General features: G+C 47.1%; 1 protein-coding gene across 4 annotated transcripts; it reads left to right on the forward strand.

The window, feature by feature from the left end:
• Positions 1-5,684: 5,684 nt before the first annotated feature.
• On the forward strand, positions 5,685-27,213 carry RNASEH1 (ribonuclease H1). 4 transcript variants are annotated; one of them, XR_004073125.2, is made up of 10 exons: positions 5,688-5,913; positions 6,822-6,937; positions 10,548-10,706; positions 12,798-12,897; positions 13,831-13,885; positions 14,222-14,306; positions 14,896-15,020; positions 16,970-17,088; positions 19,936-20,090; positions 21,132-21,572. XR_004073125.2 is itself a non-coding variant. In XM_006749699.3 (9 exons), exons 1-8 carry the CDS (start codon positions 5,783-5,785, stop codon positions 17,054-17,056), a joined length of 858 nt encoding a protein of 285 aa, XP_006749762.1. In that variant the 5' UTR covers positions 5,688-5,782; the 3' UTR covers positions 17,057-17,088; positions 21,132-21,572. The 4 variants fall into 4 exon arrangements, 3 of the variants coding, with proteins under 3 accessions (XP_030876820.1, XP_030876817.1, XP_006749762.1); XM_006749699.3 differs by lacking the exon at positions 19,936-20,090; XM_031020957.2 differs by lacking the exons at positions 16,970-17,088; positions 19,936-20,090; positions 21,132-21,572 and adding an exon at positions 26,894-27,213 and having other exon boundaries at positions 5,687-5,913.

The raw sequence follows: 27,213 nt of genomic DNA on the forward strand, positions 1-27,213 counted from the left end.
CAGTAACCCCACCCCCATTAGCCAAGGGCCTCCGGAGGTCCGAGGTCCGGGAAGTCGATCGACAAAGCCCTGCGGACCTGATGATCCTCAGGTGTCACACTTTGCCTGGGATTGTTCTTGGTAACAGGTCACCTCTAGGGAAGTAACAGAAGTACTTGTCTCTAGAAGACTGCAGTTGAAATGCCCTTAGCTCGGTAATCGTGCTCCTGGGGCTTACATGGGGGCATTTTCTGCAACTATTCAGACTGAGACTGGGAATACGACCCACAACTAGTAGGAACCTGGGTGCCTGTGTCAGGGGCTAGCGGGGGCAGGGGCGTCCCCCGCCTGTGTGATGCCGAGTGGCTTACTGTTAGCATCCTTCTCCAGTCAAAAGTGTTTTCAGTTATCACCATGTCATAGTCATCATTATCTTCCTAATTCACGCTTCTAAAATCAATCATTAATATTTAAAAAGAATAAATTTCAATCTTAAAGACATCGTTCAAATTCAGTAAACTATTTAACATACAAACTAAAATCTGCTCTTTATTTATTTCAGTCATCTCTGCACCCAGCGTGGGGCTGGAACTCACAACCAAGATCAAGAGTCGCACGCTCCTCCGACGGAGCCGGCCAGGCGCCCCTTTAATCTGTCACCTTGGAGCTGTCACTGCCACTCACTGTCTAACTGATAACACAAGTGATCACAGGGAATGACACTGTGAAGTAATGCAAGTTCCAGTCCGACTTCTCTGTCTTCACAGTCACCGAGCTGCCGCTGTTGGCCTCAGACGTACCGTCCAAACGCGGGAGCCCGGCGCCCGAGCCGCACGCAGCCGAGCCTGCGCTTGTCGCTGAGTGCTGGCAGGCTGGAGCCAGCCGTGGCACTGGGAGGTCCACGTAAAATGTAATGTTGTTAAAGATTTATAATAGGGGTGCCTGGGTGGCACAGTGCGTTAAGCGCCCGACTCTTGGTTTTGGCTCAGGTCCAGATCTCAGGGTCTTGAGGTCAAGCCCCGAGTCAGACTGCGCTCAGTGTGGAGTCAGCTTGAGATTCTCTCTCCTTCTCCCTCTGCCCCTCCCACTCATGCACACTTAAAATAAATCTTAAAAAAAAATTTATAATAAAAATGGGTAACTACACACACACACACACACACACAATTAAAACTCAGTATACCACAACTGGTTGTTTAGACTTAGACCAACAAGAAAGGTTTTTTTCTGGATGGTGCATTTATCACTTAGAACATTTAGAAAGTTTTGATTTAGTTTTATTATTATTTTAAAATCCTCTACAGAAAAGGCAACCCCATATTACCTGCAGCAGGGCCAAGCTCCCACCACGCAGCCATTGGTATCATGGTGGGAGGAGGCTGTGGGATGATGGACGGAACGTGAAGGACTGAGATGAGGAACTGACTCTTGCAGCAAACCACACCTCATGCAGATTCTGGATGGACGGAACTTCGAGGGGTGACTGTCTTAACCCCAGGACCTCATGGCGTGAGCTGTAAGATCCTCAGTGCAGCAGGTGATCCTTGTGCCCCGTGCATGGCTTATAGGGGATGGAGTCTGGTGGGCTGCCGTCAGAGTGGCCGGGCCCATGGAGGGAACCCCTGCTCTGGGGCTCACCTCTCTTCCTTGACAAAAGGCAGCAAAATGAGCTCGCTGGCTTCTGCTCTCACCCAACTGCCCTGGATTCCTCTTTGGTGCTGATCTCCGCTTCAGACTGATAGCCAGAAGATTGAGGATCACATTCCAGTTCTACAACTAACTAGGTTTTGGGCAAGTCATCAAAAACTCCTTGAGCCCGTTTCTCTGTCAAATAAACCTGAGGTCTGCCTGTTGACCTCACAGGACTGAGGTGGGAAGTGAACAGAGTCACAGAAATGAAGCAGCGTGGCCAGCTACTGCGGGGAGGGGTGTCTTCAAACCTGAGTGTGCTTCAGAACCATGGGGCGGGGTGGGGGGGGGCTTGCTAAAACACACACTGCTGGGCTCCGCCCTCCCTCCTCTCCTCACAGAGTTTGGATCCTGCTGATGTGGGGCAGGACCCAGAATTCCCATTCCTAACAAGCTCCCAGGTGATGTTTTTGCAGCTGGTCTGAGGGCCCCACTGTGAGAACCGTGACTTAGGTTTACCAGGATGGGTGCTGGACGGGGTGGGAGTCCTGGCCACAGCCCTGCCTGTCCTCACGGCTGCAGGCAAAGTACTTGATGACTCGAAATCTCGGCTTTCTTGTCGGTAAACGGGATGACTTTAGTACGTGCAGATCAGATAGAGCTGTGTGTATATAGTACTTAGCACGGTGCCTGGGACATCGTGCCGGCCTCCTGAACGTCCGTTCTGACTGTGTACAGTGATTCCGTGGTGTCTGCACACAGCAGGGTGCTAATAAACAAATGTGCTACTTCTGAAGCAAGGGACAGCTTCAGACTGTTATCTATCCCAAATCACACATTTTGGGAACTCCTAATGTGTTTTACAGAAGCATGTTATAGACTGGTAGAAATTTTGACTCAAAAAATACAATTTGCAGGAAAAATGTAAATTGGAATTACAAGGACACAGTTTGAATGTATTATTTATCGTGTGTTCCTGTGTTGATCTGTAATTATCTTCTAGGTCAGAAGTTCCTAGGATTTTGGCCTCAGGACTCTTTGGACTTTTGAAAGTTATTGAAGGCCTTGAGGAATTTTTTTGTAGGTTATGACTATTGATATTTACCACATGCAACATAAAATGGAGAAAATTTTTAAATTACTCATTGAAACAATAAACCCATTTCAAGTTAATATCAGTTATCTTATTAAAAATAACTATATCCCGGCGCCTGGGTGGCTCCGTCGTTAAGCGGCTGCCTTCCGCTCAGGTCATGATCCCAGGGTCCTGGGATCGAGCCCTGCATCGGGGTCCCTGCTCAGTGGGAAGCCTGCTTCTCCCTCTCCCACTCCCCTTGCTTGTGTTCTCTCTCTCGCTGTGTCTCTCTCTGTCATATAAATAAACAAAATCTTTAAAAATAAAAATATTTTATTATTTATTTATTTATTTTTTAAAGTAGGCTCCACACCTAGCATGGAGCCCAACATGGGGCTTGAACTCACAACCCTGAGATCAAGAGTCGGATGCTTAACCAACTGAGCCACCCAGGCGCCCCCAAAATAAAAATAAAAATAACCATATCCCTCGCCCCCAAAGTGAGAAGAGTAGCATTGATTTACCTTTTGCAAATGTCGGTAATGTCTGGCCTAGAGGACATGCCTCTCTTCTTCTCCTTTAGATTTACTGCTTTCTGCATGCATGTGTAACTCAAGGAGTACATGTTTTCATTTTCATTTTTAGATTTATAAGAAGGATGTCCTATCTCCACTCGGGGACTTGCTTTATTCACTTACTATCATATTGCTAATAATTATCCATAATTGTGTGTGTCAGTGAAACTTAGTTCACTCATTTTGAGTGCTGTCGAGTCTCACTTTCTGGGTCAGTGCTCAGTACCGTATTGAGAATGGGCCAGTGTTTGCCAGGATAGGTAAAGTCACATACACTTGGAGCCAGAGATTAAGATAGAAAAGATTTTCAGACGAGTAACTGGTTAATGAAACACCGGAAGAAACAGTTTTGAATTACAGAAAGCCGCATGGGCGATTTTCTTACCATACTCAGATAATTCTAACCTACAATTTTACAGGGATGATGAGTGCCCTGTGATAAAGGACCACAGCCAGCCACTTTACATGGAAAAGCAAGTCCCAAGTGGGTCTGAGCCCAGGATCAAGCCAGTGGGAGGGGCAGCAGCTGTGGGCCGAACTCTGACCGGGGCCCAGCCTCCTTCCTCCTCAGGGGAACACTGTGAGTGCAGCTGTGTCTATAATCTGTACTACTGTCAACATTTCAGAGTGGACTGACCATCCCAGCTCACAGTTTTAGAGTGAAGACTTCTGCTTTTGGCCCACTACCCTGATCTACTTCCACTCAGCCTCCTAACCTGCAACCAGGTCTTCCGGTGCCATCTGTGTCCATAACTGAACCTGTTGTCACCTGGAAAGGATGGGCTAGTGATGTCTCTGAAGAAAGCAAGTCTAGAAATAAATTGTCCAAGGTCTAGCCTGAGCTCACTCAGAGGCCCATGGCGCTCCAAGGCCTTGAGTAAAGACAGAACGAACTGCAGTAGAAAGAGGGGCTGCAGTCATCCCCAGAGCAGTGGCCAGGGCATCTCTGGGTTTCATAGCTACATGAGAAGAGATAGCATGATCAATCATTAATGATTTTTAAGGACAATTTTTAAATTATTTTTTAAGCTTATTTATTTTTTTAGTAATCTCTACACCAAAAATGGGGCTCGAACTCATAACCCAGAGATCAAGAAGCCCACGCTCTTCCAACTGAGCCAGCCAGGTGCCCCCAGGACAATTTTTTTTTAAGAAGCTATCTTGAAGTGCAATAAAAATAGGAATGAGGAATGGACTTTTAGCCAATTTAAATTTAAATGAGGAAAGTTGAAATTTTTTAAATGGATGTTCTTTGAGTTCACAGACAAGCACACACCTGACCACAGCAAGGTCTGTCTCCCCCTTGCTGTTCCTTCTTCCTTCGCTCTGCCTAATGCATGAGAACGAACTTTCTGTCCTTCAAAACCGTGTCCCGGACCCCCCACGCAGTCTCACTGTCCGCCCCGCACTTCTCAAACTGGTGGCTTTGCACTGTCGTCTCCTCGTTCACGTGCCCATCTCGGCGGTTCCTCTTGGTGCTCAGACTGTCTTACTCAACCGTGCATACCCCGGGCTTGGGCAGCGCGCAGTAGGTGTTCGGTAAGGTTTGCCCAGCTGAACACCTAGAGAAAATTAAAGTCGTTTAAAGTTAATTTGAAAAGCAATTCTTGCCAGTGGACAGGACTTTTCAAAGAAGTTGTTTTGCTTACAGAGCAAAAAGTCAAATATCGGGCAGAATTCTAACAAATCACCTTTACGACTAAATTTTCTCCCTGGTTCCCAGTGCATTAGGTTTTGACACCCTGCTGGTCACGCACCCACGTGGGTGGAGCGCTCCCCTTCCCTCCGGCCTCGGCTGTCTTTTTCATCGCGGAATGCCAGTCCTTCCGGCCTCTACGACAGTTAGGAGGCAAGCACCTATTTCTTTGGTTGGACAGCCCCGACTGCACACAAAGGGCCCGGGACAGCCCCCCAAACCGCTGCGAGGCCGAGGAGGGGCGAGAGGAGGGGCCTCTAGCGGTCCCTCCCGCCCACACCGCCCAGACCCCGCCCCTCGCGCGGCTCCTCCCCAGGCCCCGCCCTCCACAGGCACGGTCCCGCCCCTCATTCGGCCCCCGTCCCGCCCACATAGCCATGGCCCCGCCCCTCGCCCGGCCCTACCCCGACCCTACCGCCCAGACCCCTCCCTTCACGAGGCACCTCCCCTCCTATACCGCCCAGGCCCCGCCCCTCATGCAGCACCTCCCCGCCTACACCACCCAGACCCCGCCCCCGGGGACCGCCCCGCCCCCACGGCCCAGACCCCCGCCCCTCACGTGGGCCCTCCCCTCCGGCCCCGCCCTAGTCCCCACCCACCTCCGTAGGTGCCGCCCCTCCCGGGACCGCCCAGGGCCGACTTTCTCCCTGACCTCCGGAAAATTGAGCCGGAAAAGCGCTGGGCGGTAGGCCCCTAGGCCCCGCCCCGCAGGCGTTGCGGGGGCGCGCGTCATTTCCCCCGCGCCGCCGCCGGAAGTTGGGTCTGTGTGGTGGTGGTGGTGGCGGGAGCCGGGGAATTAAGGTGCTGGGCGATGGCCAGCCGTGAGCGATGACCAGGCTTCTGGCCGTGGCGCGCAGAGTTGCTTTGGCCGCCGTGCGCTGCAGCACCCACGGCAGCAGCGGCCTCAGCATGTTTTATGCCGTGAGGAGGGGCCGCAAGGCCGGGGTCTTCCAGACCTGGTGAGTGGGCTGCTACTCCCCAAGGCTGAGGGCAGGGCGGCCGCAGGCGGCTCTCCGGACTGGGCCGGAGCTCGCGGCTGGCGGCCTGGGGCGGAGCGCGTGGGAGCCCCGCCGCCGGCCGGGCAGTGGGGACCCCGGGCCGGCCGCCGCGGGTCTCCGCTGACGCGGGCTTGCTGGTCCCGTCCGCAGGCTCCAACTCGGTTTCATTTTTGTTGGCAGTATCAGAAATGCCACATGTAGTTTAAGGGTGGCCGGGGGCCTCAACTTAATCCTTCCTTTCTGTTTCAGGGAAAGAATTTCCAAATGGTTACACACAGTCAAACTCTGATAATACCTAACCCAATCTTCCCTGTGTTTTTAAAAAGGGAAATTCTTATAAACTAAATCTGGATCCCTGTGACGGTCCTCTGAGGTGGGTTTATTATTTTCAGGGGTAGTTACTGTGGTCAGGACCTTCTTGGGGTTAGTAAGTGACACCGGTAGGACTTGTATCCGCGCGCTCTGACTCCACGAGCAGGACCGTCCCCGCCATACGGTAGCAGGGTTTGTTACCTGTGTGTGGGCGGGCACTTGTTCCCCTTCGTAGCTATGGTGCTGCGGCAGAAGCATCTCAGAGGCTCACCAGTAGCTGTAATGAAATGGTTGATGGGATTTCCTTTTTCAAAGACCCCAAATTTCTAGTATGTTTTCAGACTGAGGAAACTGACATGCTGGTGTCCTGTCTGGCTGGTACATAGCACCACAGGGTGAAGGCTTGGGCAGGGGACAAAATTACAAACAGCCCTGACCGTTTGTCCAGTTGGAGCTGACAGCCCCAACCTCTTCACACTCTTCCCAACCTAAGAAAGGAGTCTGTTAAAAAGAGGACCACCAAGGGAGGAAGGAAGTAACCCCGCACTCTATTCCAGGAGCGAATGTAGAGCCCAGGTGGACCGGTTTCCTGCTGCCAGATTTAAGAAATTTGCCACGGAGGAGGAGGCCTGGGCCTTTGTCAGAAAGCCTGCAAGCCCGGATGGCTCAGAAGGTAGTCAGCTGCTCTCGTCACTATGGTGTTTTAACCTGCTCAAAACCTTGCATACCCCAGCGTCACTTGGTCTGTATAGCTGTCTTCTAAACAGAAGATGTGATGATTGTTTCCACTTTTCTATTTTACAGATGAGGAAACAGGCAGGAAGTAGTTTAGCTTAATGGTTTAGCTTAGTAGTTTCTGTTAGTAACAGTATTAGAGATAAGCTGGGACTCCAATCTGATGTTCATTTGGAGTCCTCACTCTATTTAATTCTGTTTTATTTATTTTTATTTTTTATTATTAAATATATTTTTTAATATTTTATTTGTCAGAGAGCGAGCGCACAAGCAGGGGGCTGCAGGCAGAGGGAGAAGCAGGCCCCCCGCTGAGCAGGGAGCCAGACATGGGGCTCCATCCCAAGACCCTGAGATCATGACCTGAGCCGAAGGCAGATGCTCAACCAGCTGAGCCACCGAGGGGCCCCTAATTCTATCTTTTAAAAAATACTTGTTCTGTTATCAAATTGAATGGGCTACAGTTTTAAAGTGTTGAATGTAGTTTGTTTCCTGGCATGCACCTGTATGGTGTTTCCTTCTTTTTTAGGACAGGGTCACACAATCAGAATTTCCTACAGTTTCACATGTTGCAGAAGGTATAATTAATTGAAGCTTAAGTCCCAGTATAAGGAACATCAAGTATGCAGAACTAAGGGTGACTGCTTGAGAGCACAGAATTTTTAAAATACAATTAACCCTTGAACAACAATGAGTTTGAGCTGCGTGGGTAAACTTATATGTGGACTTCATTATATTACATTTATCATATAATATACATTTATTATAAATTTTCTTTAGGATTTTTTTTTTAAGATTTTATTTGTCGGGGAGAGAGAGAGTGAGCACAAGTGGGGAGAGGGACAGGCAGAGGGAGAAGCAGTCTCCCTGCCAAGCAAGGAGCCTGATGTGGGACTCGATCCCAGGACCCTGGGATCATGACCTGAGCCAAAGGCAGACGCCCAACCGACTGAGCCACCCAGGTGTCCTTCCTTAGGATTTTAACATTTTCTTTTCTTTTCTTTTTTTTAAAGAGTTTTATTTATTTATTTGAGAGAGAGACAGAGAGCACAAGCATGAGCGGGGAGGTAGGGGGAGGAGCAGAGGGAGAAGGAGAAGCAGACTCCCTGCTGAGCAGAGAGCCCAACATGGCTCGATCTCAGGACTCCAGGATCATGACCTGAGCCAAAGGCAGACAGCTAAACCAACTGAGCCACTCAGGTGCCCCTTAATAACATTTTCTATTCTCTATTACTTTATTGTAAGACTACAGTACATAAAGACATACATAAAATATGTGTGAATCAACTGTTCACATCAGTAAGACTTCCAGTTAACAGTAGGCTATCAGTAGTAGTTAAGTGTTTAGGGAATCAGAGATTGTACTCAGATTTTTCAACTGAGCAGGGCGTCAGACCCCCACATTGTTTGGGAGCAAACTATATATCTTAACCTATTTTGAAGAAGTTGTGTCTCATTAGCTTTACTCACAAATATTTTTACTAGTGGATTAAGATGAGACAATAGTTTGAGTCCACTTTTTTTGAGCAGGCTCTCTACAATCCCACTGAGATGCTCAAGCTTTGAACACCTGCTCCTTTGGGAGGCCGTAACAATTGCAGTCAAAGCAGAATTCAGGGAGAGGCAATCACGCTTAGGAATCTACCCTGCATGACAAGTTTCTGAAGCAGGGCAGAACCTCACTCACTGTGCATCTGCTTCACCCTGTCTCCCGAGCAGCTTTTAAAGAAGTTGTGATGTGACCATTACATTTTCTGCCCTGATGGAGAAATCAGTTTGGGACAGAAAACAAATGTGCAAGTATGGCTCTTGTCTTAGTTGGGTTCTTAATGCTTCCTTTTCACTGCTCTTTTGTTTTAACCAAATAGTAATTTATTTATACTTCAATTCTTCCAACAGAAGAATAGAAGTATGTTTCTGTTTATTAAATACTCTAAATCCTAAGGCAAGATAGTTCTTTATATCTATGAATCACCTTTCTTAAAAGTTTGCAGAGACCTCCAAGTTACTGACTTATATATATAAACTGGAATTTGACATCTTTAATGTTCAAGAACTCTGTCAAAGCAGAAGTGTTAGCCCCTTTCCCAAATTTTCTCTTAATGTGACATATATTTTTATTTTGTGATTCTTGAGCTATTTGGCAGTTATCATGATTTATGTAAACTGATTTGGGGTTAACTTAACCAAGTTTTGTGAAGGGAAAATTATCTGACAGCTATGGGCTCCTTTTCCTTCCAAGTCTTATCTGTCCTTTAAAAACTTTCATTCCAATTTAACTTTCTCTGTTACTACAAGTAAAATCAATATTTTTATTGATATTAAACTTCTACAAAATTACCCTTTGACTTATACTTGTGTTTTTGGGTTTACTTATGTAAAGTCCCTAGAGGAATATATATTTTTTTTAAAGATTTTATTTATTTACTTGAGATAGAGTGAGAGAGAGAGAGCACAAGCAGGGGGAGTGGGAGAGGGAGAGGCAGGCTCTCCACCGATCAGGGAACCTGACGCAGGACTCCATCCCAGGACCCTGGGATCATAACCTGAGCCAAAGGCAGTCGCTTAATCCATTGAGCCACCCAGGCGCCCCCCTAGAGGAATATTTTAAAGGTAAATACAGCAGAGTGGAAAACCAAACATTGCTCTCCATAATGGCTTCACTCAGATTTTGCTTAGATAACCTTTAGCAGTCTTCTGACAGGTGTGGGTGGAGAAGCTACTCCAGGCAGGACATTCTGGCTTGGACCCAAGTGGTAGGTGTTCAGTCAACATTGGAGCCCCATTTCTCCATCCCTGGTTCAGGGATGAGGTTAAAGTGAACTCTGTAGTGTTGGGCTTTGTTGTTATTTTGGAAATACAATTAGTTGCTCCTTCTGTGCCCCTATTCCCACTCCATAAAATGAGAATGTAGGAAAAGCTGCTCCCACATGACCTGAGAGAGTGTGTGAGAAGCCTTTGGGATTAATCCTGCGTCCCCTGGCTGAGCTCCTGAAGGAAAGCTCTGCAGCTACCGCCCTGAAGGAACCCAGTCCCTTCTGCTCTTTGGTTTCTACTTTCCTTTCTCAGTGTAGCCCACTGTTGGTTTACTTAAGGTCCAGTTACCCGTGCCCTCTCAACTTCCCTGGAGGTTCTCGACTTGGCATTGATGGAGTTGAAGTATCTAGAGTAGTAGTAGCTACAAAATTCTAGTCCTTGTTTTCTTTCTGGGTTAAGAGTCCCTTAGATTGTCAAACTGCCCACCATCCCTGTAGGATTCAAAACCTTTGGTATCTCTACTATCTCTGTCAAAAGCAGACTTCTACTTTAATAGAAATGTTGTTTTGTCTTCATATTGCCCTTAAGCTTATGGAAAATTTAGAGTAATTTCATAGAACATCAAAATCTGACACGGTGTGGACTGTCTTAAGTCATATCCTCTATAGGGCCACAGACAAAGTGTGTGTAAGTCTGATTTAGTGATACTAAATCACTTACTGAATTTCTGGATTCTTAAGCATTTCATGTTATGTTTGTTTTTTCCTGGTTTATGAGTAGAATCGATCTTTCAGGGACAGAAAATAAGCATGAACAAGAATCACAGGTGAAAGTCAACAAGCGACTCCGTGAACCCTCGGATGGAGAGGAAAACGCAGAGCCCTGTGTGAAGCATGCGAGACAGAACGCAGAATCCGTGCCTTCAGTTAACAAAGACTTGTTTTCTTATATGGGTATATCTCTCTTGGATTTTTAAGTTTTCCATATAATAATCGTGAAAATAAGTGTAGGAACGTTTCCCACTTAATAGGGGAAAGTTGAGCTAATGTTTAGCCTTTTCATTCTCATCTGAAAAGGTTATTTAAAAATTTCTAAGGTTACTATTTTATAGTTGATCAAACTGTGCAGAATTATTAAAACTTTGGACATTCATCAAAAAAGCATTATGTGGCCTACAAATGAAAAACCGTAATCTTTTGAAACCCTAGTATTCTCTCGTGCACACAGCATTTCAGGTCACTATGAGAAAATGCAGAGGCTTCAGCTTCTTCAAATAAGAAGGGGCCTGGAGGGCGCCTGGGGTGCTCAGTTGGCTAGGCATCTGGCTCTTGGTTTGTGCTCAGGTCCTGATCTCAGGGTCAAGCCCCCATGTCAGGCTCTGTGCTCAGCAGGGAGTCTGCTTCCCCCTCACCCTCTGCCCCTCCCCTGCACATGTGCTCAAGCGCTCTCTTTCTCTCTCTCAAGTGGATAAATAAATCTTTAAAAAAGAAGAAGTAAGGGCCAGACAGAGCTCTTTTTTAGAACCAGTATCTTAATACCATTTACATTTAGCCTTTGCAAAACAAATGATTTTACCTAGTCCCGAGAAGCAAAAGAGTCTGAATTTTTCCTCTACCTTTAACTCCAGGGATCGGTTTATATTTAATTACTTATGTTATATAAATTTCCTTTTTGTTTTTTACACGTATGAACAGAAAATAGGAGTAAGTAGCTTTTTTTTTTTTTTTTGGTAAGTAGGATTTTTATATAAATCAGTGTGTTTGTAGGTTCCAAGTTTTCTCCAAGAATAAGCTGTCTTATAATTCAAGGAAAACCAATAGAAAATGTTTTTTGTTAAGCTGTATTAAAACTGTATAAATCAATTTTGCAGTTATGTAAAAAAAAACCAAATGTTCTGGATTTGGTTACTTGCCAGTAGTAATCAGAGCACATATGTGGGGAGTGATTGGGTGATGAGCCGTTTCCAAGGTACTAACAGTGGCTTGAAGTACAGTGGCATTTAACGCAGTGCCTGATAGGTTGAGACCGAATTCAGTGACCAGAAAGGCTGTTGTGTGGATGGTGTCAATTTCGGTTGAACCAAGGATTCTTGTCCAACACCCATGTTTTTCCACACTCCCATCCCCTTTCTGGCTAGGAACATGTTCTTCCTTTAACATCCTCCCTCCTCTTCCCTTTGCCTCTGCCTTGTCCAGTCTATAATCCTTTTGAGAAACAGTGCAAAGCAAAGCCTCTATTTGCCCCCATGGCCCTACTCTTCAAGATCTGCCAACCTGACTTCTCCTGCCCCCCTGCTAAGAGTGTTCTAGTCATCAGTGGCCTTAGAGTGGCCTCATATCAGATCTCTTCTACCTACTTCTTTACAGCATTGTTATGTTGGTCAGACCCTCTTTTTTTTTTTTTTTTTTTTAAGATTTATTTATTTGACGGGGAGAGAGAGAGTACAAGCAGGGGGAGCAGCAGAGGGAGAGGGAGAAGCAGGGTCCCTGCTCAGCAGGGAGCCCGACTGGGGGCGGGGGGGGCGGCTGGCTCCATCCCAGGACCCTGGGATCGTGACCTGAGCCAAAGGCAGACACTTAACCAACTGAGCAACCAAGGTGCCCCTGACCCTCTGTCTTGACGGAAAGAAGCAAAGACAAAAATTAGACCAACATTTGTCAGAGAACTAGACCTTCTGGCGGACAGGTCCTTATCATGCCAAGGCACTGCTTGTTTGCCAGGACAGCTCCTGGGAGTGAGTGTGAGCCCTGCCCCCCACGGGGAGAGGGGTAGTGGCACCGTTCTGACCTCTGTAGTGGGGGAGGCAGCAGCAGCTCTCGCTGCAGGGGGTTCTAGGTTCACAAAAGACTGCCTTTACCCTTAATTTGCCTGTCATGCAGAACCAAAATAGGAGTGCATGCTAATGAGAAAGGGTCGAGGGCCCCTGTGTAAGGAATCGGTAATGTTTCCCATTGCACAGTACTTTGTCAGTTTAAAATGTGAATGTGGGCTTACTGAATTGGGTGCTTTGGATGCAGTGGCACTCAGGAAGTCCCCTTTTCCAGGAGAGTTTGTCGTCGTCTACACTGACGGCTGCTGCTCCAGCAACGGGCGGAGGAGGGCACGAGCAGGGATCGGCGTTTACTGGGGGCCGGGCCATCCTTTGTGAGTAAACGAAGTGAATCGCATTCTAAAGCTTGTCAAGGAATGAGGCAAGGTCTGCTGACTGTTTGGTTAGCTTTGGCAGAGGGAGCGCAGGACCGAGTCATGTCGACACTGACAGCTTTGTTCTTCAGGATTAAAAGACCCCGGCATTGCTTTCTTCACCCTGAATCTTGACGAGTCTCTGTGTCCCGCTGATGACATCTTCTACCAGAATGACTTCCCTGCCCCCTAGGAGAGTCACATGTCTCCTGTGGGATGGTTTTGGCAAGGATGTCCAAGGTCACCAGGCCTGAAACCCGTCATGTCCCCATGACTCTTCTGAGGACGTGTGAGCTTAGAGGCGACTCCTAGTTTTTCACCAGGCACGAGGCCAGGGTGATGCAAAGTGTGATCATTCAGATACACTGGGCAGCCTAAAAATCAGTGTAAAAGAGGGATCTGAGTCTGTGAAGTAGCCACATCAGTTCTGAGCTTTGTCTCCAGCATTTGCAGGTGCCCACAGCACTGTTGGGCATAATGTAACATAAACTGTTCAGTAACAGTAAGACTATATTTCTCTCGACTTGTGGTCTACAAAGTCCTTTCCCTTTGATATCTCATTTTAGCTTCAAACGCTGTAAGAGGTGGCGAGCTTGTGTGGCACTGAGTGTCTGCGGGCTTAGTGCTCACCCAAGACCACAAGCTGATGTATTTCAGGGCCAGAAATAAAAGTTTGCTTTTGAATTCTGGCCCAGTATTCCTCACAAGACCATCCCATGGTGCTTTTCCGTAAAACGTTAGTGCTCTTGGTTTGATTTTTAAAGGCTGTATTTTTGTATGATGCTTTCATATGTCAAAAAAGTGTATCAAGCCTATCGTCCGTTGAGAAGCTTAAGGAATCACTTTGAGAATTAGCTCTTTTAATTGATTTCATTTTCCTTTTTACGATCCCAGGAACGTAGGCATTAGGCTTCCCGGGCGGCAGACCAACCAAAGAGCAGAAATTCATGTAAGTTGTCAGACACATTTCCCACTGAGAGTAAGTCCATCATAGCAGTGAACTGTGTACTCTCTGTGTGCACAAGATACTCAGAGTCCAGAATAAACTTGGTTTGGGGTTACTAATGACTCTGACGAATAGGAATTTTCCAGAAAAATTTTAAAAGTAACTTCAAATAGGTGTGCAAGCAGAACTATGTGTGTAGCATTATTTCACACAGAGCATGTAATCGTTACAGTTAGCTCAGAAAAAAAATGTTTAAATGGTGAAGTGATTTTGAACATCAGTAACGTTGAAAGTTGAACAGTTTCTATAGCATGATGACTGACTCATCATTTCTTCAAGGCAGCCTGCAAAGCCATCGAGCAAGCAAAGGCTCAAAACATCAAGAAGTTGGTTCTATATACGGACAGTATGTTTACTATAAATGGTAAGTTTTTACATTTTACTTCTTCTAGTGTTTTTCTAGTAAACATGAAGGAATAGGTATTTCCTTTCCCTGTAGGAAGTATTGTATCAGGGCAGGACCCAAATGGTAAATGAGGACAGCACTTGGTTTGTCGGGTATAAAGAGAAGGCTGGGGATTCTGGAGCTCAGTTCTGCTGCTCTGGAGTTTGCCACATAGACATGTCTTTGCCAGGCTCCTAAGATAGGGCAGCAAGATAGATATGTCCCTGCTCTCGTGGTCCTTTGAGTGTAAACACGCGTAAGTAACTTAAGGTGGCGTGCTGATGGCTCCTTTGAGAAATAATCATGTTTAGGACACGGGGAGGGGGTTGAAGAGGCGGAGGATGCGTCCTCTTAGGCTGGGAGCTGTGGGTCAGCACCAGTCCAAGCAAAGGGACAAGCAGAGGAGTGTGCCAGGTCTGTACCTCCTGTCAGAGTACAGCCTTTGTGGGCCAGTGGCAGGTCCACACGCCACCATGAAGATGAGTAGAGCGGGTAGAAGAGGGAAGGCTAGGGAGGAAGAGACCAGGACATTCAAGCTCAGTGGGCTGTGAGTGTGCATTTCTTGTAGGTATCACTAATTGGGTTCAAGGCTGGAAGAAGAATGGGTGGAAAACGAGCACAGGGAAAGAGGTGATCAACAAGGAGGACTTCATGGCGCTGGAGCAGCTCATCCAGGGCATGGACATCCAGTGGGTGCGTGTTGTCTGAACCAGTCCTGTCACATGGCTGTGAGGACCAAATACTCTGAGAGGGGGGAGAGAGAGAAGGTGAGGGAGGGGGGGCAGCAGAGAGAGAATCTCAAGCAGGCCCCACACCCGGTGTGGAGCCCAATGTGAGGCTCTGTGTAGCCACCCTGAGATTGTGACCTGAGCCAAAATCAAGAGTTGGACGTTTAACTGACTGAGCCAGCCAGGTGCCCAGGACCAAATATTCTAAATTAACTGGAGAGATTAGTGCTTTCTGTAAGTGATTTAATGACTTAAAGTAACCATTTACATGAAATTAATATCATAGTGCGTATTAGAAATTGGAACTCATTTGAGTCTTGACTTCCGTATAAGTGATGCTGCTTATCGTTGGTGTGATTGTGTGTAGAACACACTGTTGGGGCAGTGTGACTTTAGGGGTGTTCAGGATTCCTCACATTCTCTTGGCAGTGCTTAGGAGTGCCTCGTCTGGGCTCACCTTGTTGCAGGATTTCTTTTTCTTTAGTGCCCGTGGTTGTGGTCATGCCACTTTGAAGAATGAAGAGGTAGACCAGATGAAGAGTGGTGGGCAACAAAACAAAGTTTATTGAGTGATAGTACAAAGCTCCTGAAGAAGGGGGGGGGACCTGAGAGGGTTGCCACCAGAGTGTCTAAGTCTAGGGGTTTTTAATGGGCTTGTTGGTGGGCTGTTTTAATCTGATTAACCCTCCTTGCGCCTGTCACCCAGTCAGGTTTTTGTCATCTATCACGTGGGAAAGGGTAGAGGGCTCCTTCCAGGGTGGTGTAAAATCCTTTTAATGGTTGTTTCCTCTTGGTGGAGGGCAGGGGACTTGTCCCTGCCCACCTTTCTTCCCACTATCCTTCATTAACCTCATCACTGTTAAAGTGACTTCGTGATAGTCAACCTGTTGGTTTCTTTGGAATCAGCCATAATGTCAAAATAAAACTAATTTATAAGGTATTTTGTTAAAAATGAAGTGTGATAAGACTTTAGTAATGTGACTTTTTTTTCCAAAATGGAAATAGTTTTCTTATTAATAGATAGTTTTTATTAAAACTTTTTTCAGGGGGTGCCTGGGTGGGCTCAGTCAGTTGAGTGTCCGACTCTTGGTTTCGACTGAGGTCATGACCTCAGGGTCCTGGGATTGAGCCCTATGTTGGGCTCCTGCTGAGCGGGGAGTCGTCTTCTCTCCCTCCCACAGCCCCTCCCCCCTGCTCATGCTCTCTCAGTCTCTGTCTCTGTCAAATAAATAAAATCTTTAAAAAAAAAACTTTTTTCAAACAATACAGAGCAAGTTAAACTGCAACCATTTCTTAACCCTATATTGCTCTTCCGCCTTAGGACCACTGAGAACAGCTTGGTAATGTAAGGTTTAAATCTGCCCTTCAGCAATGTAGATGTAAACAGTGGTTAAATCGCAGGAGCACACGCCTGGGTGGCTCAGTGGTTAAGCGTCTGACCCTTGATTGAGATCTCAGGTCTTCATCTCAGGGTTGTGGGATCAAGCCCCATGTCGGGCTATACTGGGTGTAGAGCCTACTTAGTAAAAAAAACAAAAACTAATCACATAAGTATATCTGCTCTTTCTGACAGCACTTGAAGAAAATAAAGTATGTGTGTTGGATATGTATTTGTCCCCATCTATACATATGTATGTTTTACCTGGAAAACTTTCCAAGTCCCATCATTAAGGTGGAAAAAATCAATAAAAACAGTACAGTTTGTGGAAAATCAAAATGGGATTTTTATAAATGCCTGCGTTGCATCAATCCACTGGGCATACATGTTGTGCCATTTAGAACTGTCCGGGGGAGGGGCCTTGGGGGGAGGAGCGTTCTCCCACTCCGCCCACCGGGAAGTTACTGAGGATGTACTTGTGTGTTGCTTGTGTAAAAAACCAGTAAAGATAAAAGGGAAAAATATTTATTTAACAGATGCATGTTCCTGGTCATTCGGGATTTATAGGCAATGAAGAAGCTGACAGATTAGCAAGAGAAGGAGCTAAGCAATCAGAAGACTGAACGAAGTAATTTTAATTCTTGGAAAAACTTGAGTGAGTGACTATTTTCTTACCATTCCTTACTGGTGTGAAAAATAAAATTTGCAGTAGATGGGCAGATACAACTTGCAAAAGTAAATCAGTCATTCTGTGATATCCTGTGATAAAAAGTCATTAAATTATAATAAATTGAGCATCCTTCGAGATTTGAGCATTATTTGAAATTTCAGCATTATGCTTTATTGGGTTTGACACTGTTCTCATTAGTTTTATTGTAGTCTGGACAGAAATTTTAGGACTTTGATTTAATAAGGCATGAATACAGTAGTGGTTTAAAAATGCAGACAAGGTCTGGAACCATTCTGAAAGTGTTCATTTATCTTCTAGTTGGCAGGATTGAGTCTCAGAATGTTCAGGTTGACTTGTACATACCCGTGGATTAGAGCAAGGCAGTGCTCCCTTGGTGGCTACAGCCCATGCCAGGGCCCACACCTCAGCCAAGGGAATGTGGGCTGAGTCTTCACAGGCTGGCACCTGTGTACAAGGCAAGCCTGCACATAGCCCTGGCTGCTTGACTGTTGTATAGAAATATCTTACAGAGCAAGATGCATAAATAAATCTTTTAAAATTTCTTTGGCTGTTTTTGTTAAAAGCACTATGCAAGCAGGGGCCCCTGAGTGCCTCAGTCAGTTAAGCGTCCAGCTCTTGATCTCAGCTTAGGTCTTGATCTCAGGGTCATGAGTTCAAGCCCCACATAGGGCTCCATGCTGGGTGTGGAGGAGTCTACTTAAAAAAAAAAAAAAAGCACTATGCAAGTTAAAGTTTGATATGATCATTTTTTTTAAGATTTATTTGAGAAACAGTGAGCAAGAGAGCACCCAAGGTGGGGGAGTGAGGGGGGGGGAGAAGCAGACTTCCCCTCTGGGCAGGGAGCCCAATGTGGGGCTTGATCCTAGGGCCCTAGGATCATGACTCGAGCCGAAGGCAGACACTTTGACCGAGCCATACAGGCGCCCCAATTTTTTTTTTTACTACTTTATCATAAAAAGGTACAGAAAATGACACGAATGTTTAGCTCATTGAGTTTCATTACTATAAGGTGAATACCCTTATGACCACCACTCAGGGCAAGAACTAGAACTTTGCCAGACACCCCAGAAGGCTCTCCATGTGCTCCTCCAACCCCAGCCCCTCCCTCCCTCCAAAGTGAATCCTGACTTTTATAAAAATGACTTCTTTGTGTTTCTTTATGGCAGTTGAGCCTCGCCTACTTTTTTTTAGACTCGGTATTTCTGAAGTCTCTTTATTGCATGTATTGGTCTCCTTGTAAGGTTTACCTGTTGAGGAATCTGGGCCATTTGTCCTATTGGTTCCCAGAGTCTAGATTTGCCACATGCATTCTCCTGGCACAGTCCAGCATTTTCTTCTGGCCTCTGTACTTCCTGCAAATTGGCAGCTGGTCCCAGAGGCTTGATCAGAATCAGGTTCCACACCTTCGGCGAATGATAGATGGCCACGTGCTTTCATCAGCAGGCATAGACTGCATTTTTCTGGAATTGGCGGCTGCTGGAGCTCAGTGCCTAGGTCTGTTAATGATTCAGAGGTTCCAAAATGGTGATATTCTGTGATTTTGCTTATAAATCTTATATTCTGTGATTTTGCTTATAAAAATAAATATTGGCTGGGATGGTTTTAGAAAAAGATGCTTCCTCTCGTCTGCTATTTGGTTACCCAGTGGTAGTGTTCCATTTAGGAAAGGCAGGATAAATGCAAAGTAAATTAGTTCCCTGTCATCCTTAGAAGGTGGCCACTTAAGGTTTTTTTATTTATACGTTTTTATAACACTTATGTGTCATGAACTCATCTACTTAAGGCTGTTGGATAGGTTTCAGGTCATTGCAGTTTTTATCTTTATTGATCCCAAGTTGTATCTTCTAGGGCTTGTAGGGGGGCTGCTCTTCAGCTTGGCTCTTTATTTCTTTTGATACTCATGTATGCACACGCATGCAGTGACCACACCTGTACACAGGTGTACACCGTAGGCTCACACACATACGTGTACAGACCACGCACGCATGTGCACCCAGTCATCAGTAGCTCCATTGCAGTCTGGTGTGTCAAGGTACTCTAGACCCTTCTTGTACTTTTCCTGCTCCAGATCTGGAATTGCCTATTTCTCTAAGAATCTTAGTTTCTTTCTTTCTTTTCTTTTTTTTTTTAAGTTAAGTAAGCTCTACACCCAAGTGCGGCTTGAACTCACAACCCCAAAATCAAGAGTCGCATGCTTCTCTGACCAAGCCATCCAGATGCCCTAGAATCCCAATTTCTTTTAATGGCAGAAAAGGTGTTTCAAATGCTTGGTGCTGGTCGCTATGGGGTTGGTCATTGCTTCTAGGGCTTTTCAGTGGACAGAATTATAAAGCATACACACATGTACACACATTTAAAGATAAAATATTTGAGCTCATATTGATATTTCCAGTAGAAACTCAGGATTTCAGAGTCCTTAACTCTTCTGTGTTACGTCTGTGTGTCCTACACTGAGAATCCTGGGATAGATGCTCCCTAATTATGCTCTTGCTTCATCCCACTGTAACGTGCAGTATGTGGGTCCTAATACTAATGTTCTGCTGTGATGGTGAGACAGCATCGGATGTCCATGGTCCGCCGTCACACAGTAAAATCCCCCCCCTTACCCTCATCTCAGCTCTCTTCTGTGTATTCAGTGGTTACACAACCAGCGTTTGGTCAGTGTCATCTTGGAACCATACTCCCTGAGCTCCCCATGTTGGCCTTAATTTGCTTGCTTTATGTTTGAAATCCGTTTTCTAGGGTATGAAATCCTGGGCTCACATTTTCCTTCCTTGAGTGTCTGAAGTATTTATTTCGGTTTTTTTCCAGCATGAAAAGCCCAAGGAGTCTTTCCTTCTTTCTTACAAGTCATGTCCCCTTTTTGCTTCAATGTCCCGAGGTTTGGTTTCCTGCTTCTCCAGTCCGAAGTTGTGTTAGACTGTGTCGTGTGTTGGTCGCCCTGGGTCAGTGTTTGCAGGAGCACAGTAGGCTCTTTGTGTGTGTACGTTCACATCTGCTATTTCAGGAGCGTTTCCTGAACTGCGGCTTAGTGTTCTGTTTTTCTTGCTTTGGCCTTCTGTTTTGGGGGACCCAGTATCTCTGTGTTGAAATCTGATTTGTCCATCCTCTGTGTTTTCCACTTTTTCTTGACTGTCTTTCATCTCTTTTTAAGTTTATTTTGTTTTTTAAAAGTTGTCCTCCTATTGATGTCCCATCTCTAAAGGCATTATTTGTCTCTGCTCTTGATTCTCATTTCTGAAATTAATTTTCTTGTCTCTCTAGTTTCCTTGAATTCTCTCACCTTATTTCTGATATTTTCTCATGCCCATGTGTCATCCTCCCATCTTGGATCTTATATTTTGATGTTTCGAAGCAGTTAGTTTTGGTCTGTTTGGTGGGTACGTCTTTCTGGCATGCCCTCGCTGTATGTAGGGGTGTTTGTTCTGCTCCTTTTTCTTTTGTCTTAGAATAGCTCTCTGTGGGATTGATACTTTACCGTCACTCATTTTCCTAAACGTTCAGTTGAGATAGTTTTTCCCCACTTCACAGAGTTCTCTTTCCTATTGAATTTTGAATCATGGCTAGAAATATGGTGGCTAGTTTCCAGAGCTCTCCCAGCTCTGGCCCTACCGCACCTGCATCGAGTCCTTCTTTCTCTCCACTGTCCCTGTCCTGCTGGTGCTGGCTCTGTCCCCACCACCTGGGTCCCTGCGGGTCAGCTGCGGTGGCTCTTGGGCTCTACGGCTCCAGCCCTCAGACCCTCTTGCAGTGGGTCCCTTGCACCCATTCACCCCCAGGGTAGGGACAGCTGTCCTGCTCCAGCCACTGGCCTCAGGCTGGCCCGCCACACTTGGCAGTGGACACCTGTTGGCCCCTTTGGGGTGTCCTTTCAGGGGTCTGTCAGGCGCCCAGGGGCCCCACTGTGCTTTGCCCCACAGGTGTGCAGGCTGTGGTGGGCAGGCCCTGTCCTTCATTCCCGTGTGTCAGCTTTTTGGAGTCACCAATACCGTTTTGCTTTTTAACAGCTTTTTGGAGGTGTGCTTGACGGACAGCAAATGGCACGTATGTAAAGTGAGCTATGGATTCCCCTGTGAAGTCCCCGCCAGAACTGCGTGTCACCCCCCGCCGGGGTTTTCTCATGCCCCTTTGAAATCCTTCCCTCCCTGACCCCATCCCCAGACAACAACCGATCTACTTCCTGTCACTATAGATTAATTTGTATTTCCTAGGACTTTATATAAATAGAGTCCTACAGTATAAACTCCTTTTCAGTCAGGAGCTTCTTTCACTCTGTAATTATTTTGGCATTCACGCACGCTGTGTCTATCAGTAGTTCACTCCCTTTTTATTGCTGAGGAGTATCCATTGTATGGGTAACCACAGTTTGTGCGCCCATTCTCCTGTTCATGGATATTTGGTCGTCCCCGGTGTGGGGCTGTTGTAAATAAAGCTGCTGTGAACATGTATGTACTCGTCTTTTCCTGAACATGTGCTTTTATTTCTCTTGAGGGGAGTGGCTGGGTCACATGGCAGGTGTGTATTTGACTTTAAGAAACACCAGCCAACATCTTTTACCATTTTACTTTCCCATCAACAGGGCAGGAGAGTTCCAGTGTGCTCCCCATCCCTGTCAGTGGTACTTGTCACCTAGGTTTGTTACAGATGTCTGCGGTTCTGTTTCAGGTGAAGGTTTGGGAGGATCTAAAAGTGCTCTTACTGTTGCCACTACCCTCCAAAAATCTGATTTTTTTTTAATTGGGCAGTTCCTCTTTATGTGCCCAAGATTGGAAGTACAGAGTTGAAAGATTGTGCCTTCCAAAACTTTCCGGTGTACTAGGGGATTTGCACCAATGCAAGTAATATCCATACAGAACAGGAAGTGCATGGTGCTTGAGGTAAGATGAAGCCCAGCCACTTTTAGTGAGAAGGGGAATAATAAAGGTACAGGAAACTCCTTCTTACTAACAGAAAACATCTTATTGATTATGTAAAACCAGCAGCATTGGAGCATCCAGGTGGCTCAGTCGGTTCAGCGGCCAACTCTTGATTTCGGCTCAGGTCATGACCTTAGGGTTGTGAAATCGAGTCTCACATGAGGCTCTGCACTGAGCGTGGAGCCTGCTTGAGATTCTCTCTCCCTCTCTCTCTCTCTCTCTCTCTGTCTCAAAAAATAAATGAAAAGTACCTGCATAACAGCTTTAGAAATGTGTCACTCTGTCAGCTTTGTCAAGGTCAGGACTACAGTATAGAACATACGCTCTGTGTCATGGAATACAGAAGCTTCTCAGCTGCAGCTCCTCTCAAAATACGAGCTTAGTGCTTTGCAAATGGAGGCTGTTGAATTGTAATTTGTAGCTTCCACGCCAGAGCGATGAGGTGACTCCCTTGCTGGGGTTTGAGAAAATCGAGAGGATCTGTGCAGTCTCTCAGGTCAGGCACATGAAATACCAGCTAAACACAACCAAACCGAAACCCCAGTTCTGGCCATTGGGCACCTCTCGTTTCCAGTGATGTTTATCCCGAGTCAGACAAGCCTGGGTCCTTCAAAGGAAGACCTCGGTCTCCATGTCTAGATGTCTCCCTCATGCTCATGTCCTGGTAGTTCTGGAACAAGGACGGGGAGCTGCGCAGTAACAGCCCCTTGCCATGTACCGTGCTGATCGGACCCGCAGAACCGGGTGAGAGCAGGCCGTCGGCACGGAGCGTCTTGTAGCGCCGCTGTCCCTCGGTCTGTGGCTCTGGCGTTCATCGCCGCCTCCAGTAGGGGGGCACGCGGGAGGGGAGCTCGCGGGCAGGGTGCTCCTGTCGGTGTCCTGTCCCCAGAGCGTGGAAGGTGTTCAGATACTTGAAGAAAACCTGTGCCAGTTTGTGGAAACAGCTGTGGTTCTTAATTGTCCACCAAGGGGAGAGAGATCGGCACAGGACCACTCTGGTCTGAACACTGACGTGAGTTACGATTTTGCAAGAACAGCTTTCATCAAAATATGCCCAAAATTAGGATTCCTCCCTGGTGCTTTCTGGGGAGCCACAGTGGAAGGAAGGATCTTAGATGGACACAAACAGGATCAGTTAAGTGGGAGAGAGGACTGGCAGGTGCCAGCCCCGTCCTCATTTTATAAGCTCTATTTCTTAATCCCAAAGGTACACAAGAATTTAGCATAAAGGGCAGTAACTCACCAGTGGTGTAAACAGAGCCTTTTTACCTAGGACTCAAAAACCATTAACCATAAAAGAAAAGTAAAGACTACATAGAAATCAAAAAGTTATGAACTGAAAAGGCTTTATTTATTGTTATTTATTATTTTTATTTTTTTTAGAGAGAGAGTGTGTATGCACACAGAGGAGAGGGGCAGAGGTAAAGGGAGGGAGAGAATCTTTTTTTTTTTTTTTAAGATTTTATTTATTTATTTGACAGAGAGAGACAGTGAGAGAGGGAACACAAGCAGGGGGAGTGGGAGAGGGAGAAGCAGGCTTCCCGCTAAGCAGGGAGCCCGATGCGGGGCCTGATTCCAGGACCCTGGGATCATGACCTGAGCCGAAGGCAGACACCTAACGACTGAGCCACCCAGGCGCCCCGGAGGGAGAGAATCTTAAGCAGGCTCCACAAGCCCAAGGTGGAGCTCAGTCTCACGACCCTGAGATCATGACCTGAGCCAAAATCAAGAGTTGGATGCTTAACCAACTGAGCCACCTAGGTGCCCCTTGAACTAAAAAGACTTTAAAAAGCCATAAGCATAGACAAACTCAGAAAAAAATCTGGAACTGCTATGACAGGAGGCTGATTTCTCTGATACATAAAGAACTTGTGGAAAGTGAGAAAACGCCTAATAGAAGAACGGGCCAGTCATAAATCACTCAGATGCACATGCCCTTGAGCAAGGAGAAGATATGCAGCTTCACTCCTGAGAGCATGCAAATTGACACTACAGAGACATCATTTTTCTGTATCCTATTAATGCCTCGTAGTGCAGGATTTATTAGCAAAAATCCAAAAGTCAGTGAGGCTGCTGGGAAACCATGCGCTTCCGTGCTATGGTGGTGAGCACAAAATGGAAAACAGTTTGCCCTGTCTACTGAAATGATGAGGGCACTTACCTCTCATCCGCCCTTTGCCACTTTTTGGGATTTGCACTGCAGATACACCTGCAGACATCCAAGTAGAAGACGAGGTTTGTAGTATCTGAAAAGGAAATGGTATTGGGGCTCGCCAAAGTGGCCACGGGCGGCTCACAGTGGGTCCCCTGACCCCTCGAGAAGCAGAGCATGGAGGGCTTGCAGCGTTTTGTGCAGGAGGGTGGGATATGACCTTCATGCTGGAGCACCGAGATGGTACCCTGAGGGGGTGCGAGGCGGGCGGGAGCAGGTACCAGGAAGACACCTCTCCATGTGTAAACCCCTGCATGTTGTCTTGATTTTGAATCATGTTGGAATGCCTGCTCAAAAATGAAACAATTGGAGAGGTCTGTTTTCCTAGGGAACGGGAGGGAATGGTGCGCTCGCCCGAAGGACTCCTGCTGGCAGAAAGCCTGGTCCAGCGGGGTGGGGCTCGCTGAGGGTTTGACTGCGGGCCTCTGTGTTCTCATCCACATCCACTGGAGCCACACAGGCTCCTCAGGCCCTGGCGTCCTTTGTACTGGGAGGCACAGAACAAGCACAGTCCCTCTTCTAGGTACACAACCTGCTTTAACCTAACATTTGAATACCCAGAGGCCAACACCTGAGTCCGAGCTGTGATGGGCTGAATGACTGTGCCCCCCAAGTTCCTGTGTTGAAGCCCTAACCCCCAGTGTGGCTGTACTTGGAGATGGGGCCTCTGAGGAAGTAATTAAGGTCAAATGAGCTCACCCCCTCCCTGCTCTGCCACTGGGAACAGAGGAAAGGCCACGTGAGGACACAGTGAAGCCAGAAACCCAGTCAGCTGACACCTTGATCTTGGACTCTGGCCTCTGGAATTGTGAGAAATAAATACTTTAAGGCCCCCCCGACCCACCGGTGGCATTGTGAATGGCAGCCTGAGCTGGGTCCCCAGTGAAGGACGCCTGGCGAAGTCCAGTCTCCTCGTTTTTGGGGAGGCAGTGACGTTGCAGTCCGGTCGTCTGCCCCTCGGGTGCTGGCTGTCCTCGCTGCTGGCCGCGGGGATGCGTTACCCCACTCCGGAGGCGGGGCGCGGGCTTCCGCTCTGAACGTGTCAGTGACACAGCTTTGCCTTGTTGGGTGACAGGTTTTCCTGAATGGGATTGTCAAGCTCATAGCATCCACATCGTTTTGCTGAAGCCCAGAAGAACAAAAATAAAAATTAATAGAACTGTAGAGAAACAAAATTATTACTCCTATGTTTGGTCTGTGACTTTTTTTTTAAACCAGAAAAATGTCTATTTATTTAGAGTCAGGAATCTCAACATTGGTGGGGACTTCCTTCTCTGTGACAGGCCCTAGTTAGTTGATTGATCTTTTTAAAGTTATTCAGATAGACTTTCAGAAAACTAAGAGGCAGAGATCAGTGAAATGAGTACTTTCCAGCAAGCCCTTGTTTTCCATTTTCGAAGATAGGGACTGATAAGCACCAAGAGCCTTTCTGGTGTCTGGGCCTCTGGTGGTGACCTTCCGCTTTTTGTTTTAAATGCCTGAGAGCTGCACACGAAACCCATCTTGAGGCCCACCAGAGTGACTGTGGTCAGGCTTGGAGGACCGGACGTGGGGACCGCCCCCGGCATTCTGTCAGCAGAGGCTTTCAGAGCACTTGGAGAGTCTGGGCACCTCTCGCTCCTCCCTCTGAGCCTACTGCGGGCACATCCGCTCCGGCTGCATGAGTGCCAGAGCTCCTGACAGGTCTGCCCTCTCCCACCTGCCACGCAACAGCCGCAACGTCAGATGACATCACTCCTCTAGGGCCGCCCAGGCCCCTCATGTCCAGCAGCCCCAGGCCCGCGACTGAGGGCACCATGTGCTCTGGGGCCAGCTGCTGAGAGGCTGCCCGTGCCCTTGGGACCCCGTCTGTGACCTGCTCCATGCGTGGGTCTCCGGGGCTGCCTGATCCCTCCCACGATCTCTGCACAGAGCTGCTGGTGGCCCGGGGGCCCTGCCCAGAGGGCCCGGGGGCCCATCTCTTGAGACACGCCCGTGAGGGGCTGTGGCACCTCCCTGTCAGCCAGGACCCAGCACCCTAGTGCAGGTAAAGGCACTGCTGGCCCGGCCCTGAATGGCTGCACTTTTGACAAGGGGCCAGTGACCTTTCTTGGCTCTGGTGTGTTCTGTAAATAATCTTGTTCAATTTTTAGTTAATTCTCAGGGTGCCTGGGTGGCTCAGTCGGTGAAGCATCCCAACTCTTGATTTCAGCTCAGGTCATGATCTCCCCCTGCTTGGGTTCCCTCTCTCGCTGTGTCTCTCTCTGTCAAATAAATAAAATCTTTTATCTTTTTTTAAAGATTTTATTTATTTATTTGACAGAGACAGTGAGAGGGAACACAAGCGGGGGCAGAGGGAGAGGAAGAAGCAGACTCCTTGCAGAGCAGGGACCCCCATGCGGGGCTCGATCCCAGGACCCTGGGATCATGACCTGAGCCGAAGGCAGCCGCTTAACGACTGAGCCACCCAGGCGCCCCAATAAATAAAATCTTTAAAAAAAAAAAAGATTCTCTCTCTCTCCCCCCCTCTGCCCCTCTCCCCGGGTTGCACACGTGTGCTCGCTCTCTCAAAAAAAATTCTCAGGGGCTTTCTTAAATGTTTACACATGCTAAAAATCTCTCTGATCACCTCAGTATTACTGAATACTGCTTTTCTTTCCAGAGGAAGCTCACCAGATCTGAAGAGTCTTACAGAGGATGGCAGGACTTTGTGAAGACAGAAGACTGCAAGAGGAGTTTTAGTTGGTCAGGAAACGGATGTCTCACTCAAAAACCTCCCTCCCAACCTCAGTAAGCCTGCCATCCCCTCGGAGCAGAGGGCTTCATCCAGAGTCTCCCCGCTGAGGGCGTTTGTCACTTCCTGCAATGAGATTTTTTGTGTGTTTGTTAAAATGTGATGGGGAAGTCCTGCATGGAGATTACTGGATGGCAAGAGAATGAAATGTAAAAAGAGAAATTGGAATTAAAGAATTTAAAAGGTTA

Source organism: Leptonychotes weddellii, chromosome 10, assembly GCF_054177405.1.
Source record: "Leptonychotes weddellii isolate Sample4059 chromosome 10, ASM5417740v2, whole genome shotgun sequence".
NCBI classification, from domain to species: Eukaryota; Metazoa; Chordata; class Mammalia; order Carnivora; family Phocidae; genus Leptonychotes; species Leptonychotes weddellii.